At 40.7% G+C, this 12,214-nt stretch overlaps 1 protein-coding gene across 2 annotated transcripts in view; it reads left to right on the top strand.

Annotated features, from left to right (window-relative positions):
• LOC124285161 overlaps window positions 1–8,629 on the top strand; it is a 68,942-nt gene extending 60,313 nt beyond the window's left edge. For both annotated transcript variants that reach the window (XM_046721337.1, XM_046721338.1), the window contains exon 20: window positions 7,972–8,629. In XM_046721337.1, the coding sequence (XP_046577293.1) occupies window positions 7,972–8,010 (39 nt within the window). In that variant the 3' untranslated portion in view covers window positions 8,011–8,629. The remainder of the gene's footprint in view (window positions 1–7,971) is intronic.
• The last annotated feature ends 3,585 nt before the right edge of the window (window positions 8,630–12,214 follow it).

Below are 12,214 nucleotides of genomic sequence, written 5' to 3'. Positions count from 1 at the left end.
TTTGGTTATTGAATTTAATTAAAAATGTGTAGTAAAGGTATTGTGGACAATTTTTGTTATAAGGGAGATTCTGAGACGAAGAACAACTTCTCTGAGTGGCATTGAGAAGTTGGTATGATTAACAAAGGGGATAAATCTATGGATATACAACTTCTTTATTAAGTATATTCAATCTGAGCTGATGGACTGAACAGAATTTCCAAAGACCATGCCTCACACTTGTGGCAAAGTCGCAGACTGAGAAAACAGTGCCTCGGACATGACATACAGTACAACCAGAAATTATTGAGAATTTAAAGATTGTAATTTAAAAAAAAAAAATTCACTCATTACTCGCATATTAAATGTGAATATTAGCAGAACATAACTCCAGATTCAAAGACAGGTGAATAGTTAGTGTTTTGTCAATTCGCCATGGGCAGCAATGCAGGCTTCAATGCGGCGGGGCATACTACTGATCAAAGAAGTTAGAAAGTCGTGCTCCATGCTGTCCCAATATCGGACCACCTCTTCTTTCATTTTTTAGCAATATTTGTCAGATTTTTCTTATTGACACTTTCCTTCATAAGTACCCAAACATTTTCTATTGGATTTAGATCAGGGCTATAGCTTGGCCAATCTAATAATGTCATAATTTTTCCTTATCCTGACTCATGCTCTTTTGCTTGTCTTCTTCTTCTTGCGAACATAGTGGAACACTTGTATCTCCTTATTTGAAGCTCCCTTCAAAATAAAATCACTAATTGGTACTCACCACGAGTTGCTCCCCTTTGTCTCCCCTGGCGGGAAAAGGTGTCGCCACCCTCTGGCCATGTGCTCCACTCTCTCCTTCTTCGCCCAGTGAGCAGGATGTGAGAGCGCGCCTTGTGTCTCCTTACACACATATCCTTTGATAATCTCTTAGTTTTTACCTCTCATAGGTTACTATAGAGGTATAGCTAGTATCCTTTACTATTTGTATTGATTAATTATCGTATTTCTACTGTTTATTCACGTGTATTCGTGATTGTTCAGCTAGCTTTACGTTCATGAAAATCTGTACGATTTGTAGATTACGTTTTTCTGCCTCCGATCCACATGTAATATGCCCTAGTTGTTCTACGCCGTGTGCGTTTAATTCACGTTGCAGTTACTGCATTAATTTATCTCATTCTGCATTTAATAAATATCATCTTTGCGTCTTAAGACGTGCTGCAGATAGATCACGCAAACAAGGGCAAAACATGGCAGAGAGTCCAGATATTCCTTCCAGTCAGCTGCTAGCGATCGACCCTCTCCCGTCTGGTGTTCTGCTAGAGACCCCTGCGGCAGAGGAACGTGGGACGCAGTCCGTTACCTCGAAGAAACGACCGGCCTCCCCAGACATCCCGTCATTGCAGACTAAGTCTAAGAGGGCCTCATCGTCGTCTCAACGCAGATTGAGGACACCCAGGGCAGCGCAGACTTCCAAAGGGAAATCTACGAAGACAGCAAGAACTTTCTCAGCCGAGATCGTTCCAGCAGCAGAGTTGGGCGATCAGCCGATAATCATCCCCGACTTACGGCAGAAGAAGCGACCGGTGTCAGCGACTGTGACTTCTGCAGAGATCTCCATGCAGCCTGATGCCTCTACACCGACGTCAGACGTCATTGATGTGAACCCCATCGCAGAAAAGACGCCGACGACTTCGTCACAGATCATCCCAGAAGACATGATGCGGCAGATTATGAACATCATGGAGGACCACTACAAACTGCGCAAGCAGGGTCCGAGCCTCCGCGAAGGCTCCAACGTAGACAGCACCCCAGAGGCACCCCCGCCAACGTAGCAGCCAAGACGATGTCACCCTTCGAAGGAAGTCCCGCGACCACCTTGACGAAGGACCTAGATGTACAGCTTCGCTAAGGCCTTCGCGAAGCGGGAGAGATCATCACCATCTTCGATTTCATCTCTAGATATGGACTCAGACCATCAGACATCACGGAAGCCTTCGCGAAGGTCATATCATCGATCCCCGGACCGACGCGAATGAAGCTTCGCGAAGGCATTCGCTGAAGGACACATGATTCCAGATCTTCATCGCCTAGAAGAACATCGAGGGACTGCCGAAGAGCTTCAGCGAAGCTATCAACATTCACCTCACAAGTCTCCCGAGAAGATCATCCCATAGACGATCTCCACTCCGCTCATCACCAGGTCGATCACCCATCAGATCTCCACATAGAGCCGCGACAAGTCAACTAGATCGCCACAAACCTCATCAGATATACAGACAGCTACACGCAGTCCCGAAGAGCATCTACAATTTATTAATGATGATGGTTTTGAGGATGATGGAGGAATCATATTTTCTGATGCAGAGATACGGTATTGGATGGTCAATAACCTAGATCTCACATCACCATCTAAAAGTGGCAATACAGCTCAGACGTATTTGATGAAGGAAGATGATCCAGATGCAATCACTCTACCCCGATCGACCGATTGGCGGCAGTGCCACAGAATCTAGATGCAGCTTTCCAGAAAGCTCTTAAAGTTCAGATACCACATCTGCCCAACTTTCAAGCCAAGAAGTTCTCCACGCATAACATGGACTCCTTCTACAAGGCCCAGGACATCGATGAGAACTATAAGATCATCAGCGATGTAAAGAACAAGATTTACAAGATGGATGATCGCAAGTTGGCTCATATAGAAACCATGACGAGACGTATGTTCTTTGGGTTAAATAGATCTAGGACGATCAATGAGACTCTTATTACTAGATTCCGGGATTCCACGACGGAAGATGATAGAATGATTTATTCTGCCTTACTTATGCAAAAGAAAGATCAGCAGTTTTTAACGGATCATCTTACATCTGTTTCAGCAGCACTGACCTTAGCTCGTCGTCGTCAAGGCCTCCTCGCCTCCTGTAATTGGGGAGAACTTTACAGCCCCACTTTATACAGCCCCCGTGGTCGACAACATCCATCTTTGACGGAGAAATCGACAAGGTCGCCAAGGAAGTCTCTAAGGATTCCAGGGAAGTCCTTATGATTAGATCGATGGACACACTAGCCAGCGCCATTCGCCAGACTTCACAAAGATACTCAGGCAGATCTAAGTTCACGGGCCTACAAAGAGCAAGAGACAGGAAGATAGCCAGCTCTAGAGGTAAAGATTCTTTTTTCAGCCCATATGGCAACTATAGAGGAGGATCAGGAAGAGGCAGGACACCCAGAGGTTCCCGCAATTATAGACGCTGAAACACAGGTTCGGAACGACTGGAGTCTTCCACCCCCAGCCGTTCCAGTACAACCAGCTCAAGTGGGTGGACGCCTCCAACTACACTGGGAAAACTGGGGAATACTGCAAGACCCTTACGTCTCCAACATTATTCAACACGGATTTCAGATCCTCTACAGGTCAAGCCTCCGCTGACAATCAAACCCCCCAAGTTCGATTTACAAGCGCAACAACTACCAAAGATAAAAGAGGCTGTTTCATCACTCCTATCCAAACAGGCCATAGAAGTAATAGATCAAGCAAACGTCGAACCAGGTTTCTACTCCCCAGTTTTCCTAGTTCCCAAGAAAAACTCCACGGAGAAATACAGACTCATCTACAACATGAGCTTTTTCAACAAGAACTATCTCACGCGAAACCACCGGGTTTCGCGATGATACATTTACCTCAGTTACGCCAGATGATTCGGCCCTATGGACTACATGGGCAGCATAGATCTACAGGATGCCTACTTGCACATCCCCATTCATCCCGATTCCAGGAAATACCTACGATTTACTCTAGAAGGGCTACATTACCAGTGGAAAGTACTCCCATTCGGAATATCATCAGCCCCCTGGCTATTCACGAGGATAACGAAACCGATTATCAAATTTCTACATCGCCAAGGGCTACGCAAGTGCTTTTACCTCGACGACGGGATACAAGTAGATCAAGATCCACTGCGTCTCAAACTACAGTTAAATTACATCATAAAGCTACTAACACAACTAGGTTGGTTAGTAAACTTACGCAAGTCGGACCTAGTACCATCGCAAGACCTACAGTTCCTAGGTATTCGATTCATCACAAATCGCGAACCGTGATATGGTACCAGAAGACCGTTGGCTCAAGATACAACAGACCATTCCACCAGCTCTACTCTCTCCGCTACCACTCGCGACAATGGCAGAGCCTACTAGGTCTTCTCACATCAGCCCAAGACATGACTGTCACAGGCAGATTACAGTTACGCCCCCTACAGGTCCTCATCAACGACATCTCAACGATGTACAACCATTCAGTCTACCGAAACATCTCAGACCACATCTACTATGGTGGACCAAGAAATCGAATGTCTGCGAAGGGATTTGTTTAGCAGAGCAGGAATACAAAACCCATCTGTATGTAGACGCTGTTACTCCAAGGTTGGGGAGCTCATCTCACCAACCACACGATATCAGGGTTATGGAATCAGCAAGAATGCAAACCCATATAAACAGTCTAGAAATGAAAGCTGTAATCAACGCCATTCTACATTGGAGCACATTTCTACAAAATGCGCCTAATGATCCATACAGACAATTCGACAGTGGCGTTCTACATAAACAAGCAAGGCTCAACGAGATCGATGAACCTTTTGAACCTAAGCTTTCAACTGTTCGAATTAATACAAGATCTAAATCTACATGTCAGCAGTGCACATTCCCGGAGCCAGAAATATACTAGCAGACGCTCTCTCTCGGCCTCATCTACCATCACCGACAGAGTGGATGATCAACAGGGAAATTTTTGCACAGATAATCAAGCAATTAGGAGCCGCTAATAGACCTATTCGCCACGCCGATTCAACAATCAGCTACCGACATTCGTGTCACCAGTCCCAGACCCCCAAGCTTGGGCAACGGGATTTAAGTCTATCATGGAAGGCCTCACGCGCACGCTGCTCCGCCAGCAATAATACCTCAAGTATTACAGAAAATCAGACAAACACAGAGCCTACAACTCACTTTGGTCGCTACTACTGGTCGGCCAGAACGTGGTTTCCCATACTAATTCAAGAAATCGGTCAACCAACACTGGAGCTACCCAAGCGCCAAGCAAACCTGTTAATTCATCCTCACACCAAACAAGTGCACGGAAACCCAGCAATGTTCCAACTACACGTATGGACTGTATACAAATGTGTTTAAACAAGAGAGGATATTCTGCCAGGGCGGCAAAAGCAGTCACGCTTTGCCTTTACGCTACTCAACTCGTGAACTTGTACCGACGACAAGTGGCACAGTTTCAAAAATTATGCAACAAAGAAAGGGTTTACAGCAAGAGAGGCTTCACAACCTCAAGTGGCAGACTATTTGTGTTACCTACGCCAAAACAAACATTTAAAAGGTTCAACGATATCAACATATCTTGCCGCTTTAGCTCTGTAATCACCATGAGAACGGGTGTCAAATTGACAAGATCTCCAGAGTTACTGGCCTTACTACGAAGCTTTCCGATTGAGGACCAAAAGCGAAGTTCCACTTCCAGCTTGGGATCTGAATGTAGTGTTACAACACCTCACGAGTGAGGTCTATGAACCTTTGGAATCGACAAACTTTGAATTTCTCTCACAGAAAACATTGTTTCTGCTATCGCTAGCCACAGCAGCAAGAATGTCTGAAATTCACGCTTCTGGATTACTTAGAGGATACAGTTTGATGACAATCATAACACAGCGCACTCCTCGGATTAAGATGGGATTTCATTGCAAAAATCAACTGCCAGGTCAACCAGACAGATTATTCCACATCCCGGCGCTTATCCTCTATTCTCGGATCACAAGATACACAAGACCTATCACTGTGTCCGTAAGAGCTCAAAGTTTATTTTACGATTCCATCCAAAACAAGGAGAAGATTTCTCAAACGCTTATTCATCCCATTATCGCCACTTAATCAAACAGAAGTGTCACGGACCACAATATCTATTTGGATAAGGACTGTCATTCTCCGTGCCTACAAGGCAGCAGGCTTGGACCCACCAACAGCATCAAATCCACATGAGATCAGGGCACTGGCCTCTACCCTCGCCTCTACACGGTAACTGTTCCTTGAACACGATTATGGAAGGATGCTATTGGAAATCTAACATGGTATTTGCTAATCACTACCTAAGAGACATCACTACAGAAGATGTCTCTGGCATTCACCATTTCGACCACTGGTCCTCGCCAGCAACTGACAGTCCCTCGAGGCTTAAAATATTATCCTCACAAGATTAATATGTATTTTATACATACTCATCTAGCTTATAACTCTCACGGAGTTTTAGGGCTATGTATATATGTTCAGCTTAAGTATTCAACCTTAAGCATATACTTTGATATAGTCAATTTCAGTGCCTCTATCAGAGTCACCTATATATATATATATATAATTTATATGTATTGTTCAATATATTCATAATGTAATTCCCCTTTAATGGCTTTATATAACCTATGGTTTTCTTTATACAGGAAACATCCTAAATCTAAGCCTTCATGAAGTTCCTGAGGGGATATTACAGTATATCTATACAAAATCACTAATTATAAATCCAAAGTATTCTGTTACCCACCTCCGCTCAGAGGATGCTACAAGCAAAAGAGCATGAGTCAGGATAAGGAAAATATGTAATTTTTAGAGTAAAATTGATATTTTATACTTATCCTGACTCATGAGGTTAGCCTCCCATCCTCCCCACATAACACTTTGGATTTCCTGTAAATTCAAGTGTTGGGCTCGCTAAATCAGGAGAGAGTGGAGCACATGGCCAGAGGGTGGCTTACACCTTTCCCCGCCAGGGGAGACAAAGGGGAGCAACTCGTGGTGAGTACCAATTAGTGATTTTATTTTGAAGGAGCTTCAAATAAGGAGATACAAGTGTTCCACTATGTTCGCAAGAAGAAGAAGACAAGCAAAAGAGCATGAGTCAGGATAAGTATAAAATATCAATTTTACTCTAAACGTTAAATTTCGGACTGTACTTTCAGAATTTCAGTGTATTAGGAAACACAGAACTTTCATCTGAGAAAATCACATTGTCCCAGTTAAAATTTCTGTGCTATAAGCACCAGTTCAACCTTCGCTCCTTTTGTTCAGGTTTCATGATCGGTGATGGAATTCCTCGACGTTTCTGCCAACCCATTGCATGCAGCTCAGTTCTTATTGTCTCCTTACAGACAGCAGACACAGTTCCTCTATCAATCATATCCAGCCTTAAGTTTTCTAAATGCCTTCGTTTGTTTTTAGAAACAAGAATACCAAGCCGCCTCCTGTCACTGACAGTCAATTTTCTGGGCCTATCTGCGCCTCCCTGGTGCTCAATGCCATATCCATTTGCAATATTTTTCAAAACACGATAAACAGTGGACAAAGGGATGCCTGTTCTACTTGAAATAACTTCAGCTGATCTGATGTCCATGTTATGATACTCAAAAATCAACTTCCTCTTCTCTAAATCATCCATACTGAGGATCACTGAAATTATCGTCTGCTATCAAGTAAACAAAGGGGGATAACTCTTCACAAACTAATGAAGAAGGATCAACGGAGTTGTCTCTCTTGAATGAAACCAAGCATTTGATAGCTGGTCAAGGTTGTTTATACTAGAAATCCAATTAAACATATTCCTAAAATTCTCAATAATTTCTGGTCATACTATATGATCCTTCCATAGGTCATTGAGCTCATGGATTTGTTTTGCTGGTGTCCATGATCTGGCTGGCTACTATGAGACATCCTCTGCTGGTTTTGAATTATGGTGTGTGGACAATAAAGTAAGTGCTGGCCAGTTAGTTGTAACTACAGGTCAAATCAGACAATGGGTCTAATTGAAGGAGGCTAATGGTCCCAAGGCTGAAACCAGTGTGAGTCTGGTGTCTTGATTCAATGACATCATGACATAATGGCATCACACACATCTTTCTAAAATCTAATTGAAAGGATATCTGAATTTATCATTATTTATGCTTGTTTCAGACAGAAATTGTCAAAGAGGAGGACCGAATCTCAGCTTAGATTGGATGTTACTCCCGAAACACCTGCTGCTCCTCACATTAAGGCTTCTTCAAGATTGATACCAAAGTTTTTGCAGTTCCTGTGAATTTCTGACTTCTCAGTGCATTGAAAGGAGAAAACTTTAGTGCTTCACATCATACTTGTCCAACCGTGTCATTGCCAGAAATGTTTGTTTGGAGATCAGAAGCTGTCTCAAAAAAGCACAAGCAAAATCGCAAACTGTTAATTTTCCCATCATTATTTTTATATCATTATTATTTTTTCATTATCAGTTTGAATTCTATTTCTCTGATTGTACTGGTTGTAAAGGTTGAGAAGAGAACACCCTATTGTTTCATGTTACAAAGGTGAATGGTTTCATGAACATGTTTAGAAAATGAGAAGGGACAGATGGTAAAACTGTTAAGTTTACTTTTCATTTAGTGAAGAGGATGTGTTTGTCACTAGTGGGGACATGCTACAGTAGTTTATTTCTAATGGTGCTAAAATTTCCTTGCTGATGTACATTTTTGTGTGTGCACTAAACAACATAAGTGCTCAGTAGCAATACTGTATGTTATATATATATGCTAGCTTTTTAATCTTTTTATATGTTTGATTAAAAGTGTTTTGAGAGGAATTTTGGTCGTTGTTATTTCTCGAAGAAGGAGAACCAGGGCATGAGTAGGGCAACAAGAGGACAGTTTGGGCAACCAAAGTATGGAAAGGGAAAGCAGAAGATGGGTAGAGGACCTACTGGTAGGTGATTGCTATAAGATGGTGGGTAGAGCACTGTGACAATTGTTGGTGAATGTTTAGCACAATCAGCAGTAACACAGCAGTCCGCTAATAATCAGGTCTGGACCAGACAATCCAGTGCCATCCAAATTAGGATGCAACCTTGTATTGAAAAAGTTTCATCAACGTAATCCTACACTTACTTGACCCTGCATCCATTCCTTTGAAATTACATAAGAACTAAGAACTCTTGAATAGCAAAGGTATATATATATATAAAATAAATTTAAATTTAAGAGCCCGGGTTCGTGTCCACAAACAACAAATAAAGTGTCCTGAAACCCGATGTATCCCACTGAGTGAACATCTAGATGTCTGTGCAAAAGGAAACGATGTTAAATTTACAATATTTCCTTTTTATCAAGTTCAAAATTCGGACAAAGTAAAACGAATTTTAAAAGAACACTACTTCATAGACAAGTACAAACCAATGTTAAACCATTGCAAGCTGTGACCTTGTCGCTCTAGAATGTTGTCCCTATTGTGACGTCACAATATATATGTAATGACGTCATACTGTAACCGCTACAATCTCCCTAAAGAGTAAAGAACGAAACATGTTGGAGAAAAAGGCATTCTGTTTTTATTTATCTATGTAATATTTATGACTGAACACCTGTACTATTTTGGACATTTTGTGCGTATATATATATATATATATATCTCACCCAAGCATAATGCACATCCTAGTCTGAGGGACTCAGTTTTTAGAAAAGAGATATTCAAGTTTATTGTGCAGACAAACTACATCTGTGAAATTAGGTGTCAACAAACATGTACAACACGCTTGTTCAATACATACTTGAGATCACTAGACACCATGACTTACAATTTAAACTGTATCCTGTTCTGCTGGGCATTGTTTTATATGTAGAGATTACGACTACTGTCTGTATTGTCTCCACAGGAAATGACGATCAGCTGTGCGCACATTTCCTACCAATCTAAGGATGGTTCAGTTAAAACAATCCCAAATATATAACTTATATCTTTATCGTATTTTAGGGAATAATAATATGTTATGTTGGCCTCAAATTTCAATAGAAACAAATATTAATCTTTGTAACCGAAAGCCCTTTTACATCCTTGAATGCCAACCTTTAATGGTGATGGGGTAGCCTAGTGGTTAAAACGTTTGCTTGTGACATCGAAGACCCGGGTTCGATTCCCCACATTGGTACAATGTGTGAAGCCCATTTCTGGTGTCATCCCGCTGCGATATTGCTGGAATATCACTTGAATGCAAAAAGAATAATCATAAAGATTCAGTAGTTGCAAATTGTCATGAAGAAATATTGAATTATTTATACATTGTGCTCCAGAAACTAAATGTGACTGACAGCTTGAGACATTTCTGTATTCCCTGTGGGAGAAAAAGGGTGTGACCATTTTAGTCTACAAACTTAGATAAAATAACAAGTATCCCAGCGAAATATGCAAGTCTGGAAATGAACCGCTGACTAATACAATGTATATAAGCATTGGCGCACAATGACCCACAATCTGCTTTCTATAGCAAGCTTGACTGCCAAGTTCTCGTTTTGTATGCCCTTTCTACATGCATGGATTATAAGAAACTATTTCTTCCTCTAAATCTCCATGGGCTTACGGAGTGATGTGTGAAGGGCCATATGGTTTCCTTGTCTGACAGTTTACTCTGCATTAAGATCACAACACATATAAAAATGTTTTTCAACAAGTACAAAATGATGTATTATCAATTTATTTACCAGGTACATCTGTACAATATTTACAACAGGAGAAATTCATAAAACGAGAAATACATGTACATGATATTGATGCATACAGTTTTTGGTCAAATAACTTCACAAACATAATAGTTGAGTATTTAGGTTGCGAAAGTGAAAGTTTTGCATCGAAGTAAACCAACAAAACCTCTACCTCCATCACATCAATGCTACACATCCTGTATTTATGGCTGTAGTCACTTATAAAGCTAGATTTTCAACAAATACCCTTGCAATAGCACCATTTGAAAACGTGGGAAAACTTCCCAAACATCTCTAACCGAGAGACAGATGACTAGGGAGGGAATACATTTGATTTAATAGAGGATGTATTCTTAGAATTTAATACATAATTGTTAAAATATTTGTGACATTAGGAAATGAAAAATCTTTTGTTTTAAGTACTTAACCTACAAACAGTTCATACAAGATTGTATAAAAGATTTTGATACAGTAAAATTGGGATATTGTCCAAAGATTTGTGACATTAAGAAATGAAAAATCTTTTTTTTTAAGTACATTATATACAAACAGTTCATACAAGGTTGTATAATAGTTTTTGATACAGTAAAATTGCCATATTTAAGTCTGATGTGTGAAATAAAATGTGAATATATAGCAATTACCAGAAGCATATTCACTGATGTGTTGACTAAAGTACTGTCGGAAATAGAAAAAAACCCTGTTATTTCGCATTTATATCTATAATTTATGGAGTTAATACATGAAAGTGTGAAATATCTGTTAAACAAAGTTCGGCCTAACTACAGTCTCAGTGGTAGGGAGATAGGAAATGTAGAAAAGGGACTTTACTGAGGAGAGATTAGTGCAGAAATGGGCAATGTGTTTTTTTCTAAGTCCATGTCGACTTATTTGGAACAGACCATGGCTTCATGCTAATTAGTGTGCGATGATATTGTATTACAAAGGACACTTTTTAATGCCCATTTGGTAATTAAACTTAGCTTCATTATGAACGATAGCTGACATAAAAAATTATAACTTTAACACTTAAACTATTAAGGATGTAGCTGCCATGGAGTCTCATGGCAGAAAAAGAAACAGGTGGGAGGGGTCGTCTCAAAAGCAAAGCCAGGATGGGCTGGGGGAATAGAGATATCAGCTAAGATAAAATCCTTCAGGCGAATTAAACTGGGGAAAAAACCCGGCATGTCATAACAATTTACAAATAATATCCAATCCTGTCGATCTTCTGGTAGTCATGCCACCTATATATTTTGAGACATTTCATACGATGGCTGATATAAACTTTTCGTATCACAACATAAACTTTATGAAAGAAAGACACGTAAGATGTTAATAGACCAAACATATTCAACACACATAAAAAAAGCATAAAGTATCTTTGAGATGACCCCTTGTGCCTGTAGGCAGCACATGCATTTCATGCCAGGTGAGTCGACGGTCCCTCGTCATACCTGGCTGAGCGACCTAATTGCCATTTATAGTCTGATCTATTGTTTTCAGCAGCTGTTCGTAGTTTTTCCCGATTTTACGAGTAAACATGCTTTTCTGGATATCCTATTACGCATCCCACTAAACGCCAAGTTAGGCCGATGTGGGTTATTTCGACATATGCTATTTGCAATGGTGTAAATTTTAGGGATACAGAGTAACGTCCTAAAAAAAGTTTATTTCTATTTCCGACAGTACTTTAG

Source organism: Haliotis rubra, unplaced genomic scaffold (assembly GCF_003918875.1).
Source record: "Haliotis rubra isolate DU_JTF1 unplaced genomic scaffold, ASM391887v1 Scf354, whole genome shotgun sequence".
Lineage (NCBI taxonomy): Eukaryota > Metazoa > Mollusca > Gastropoda > Lepetellida > Haliotidae > Haliotis > Haliotis rubra.
The sequence above is the reverse complement of the archived record's forward strand: the minus strand, read 5'-3'. Positions and strand labels throughout refer to the sequence as shown.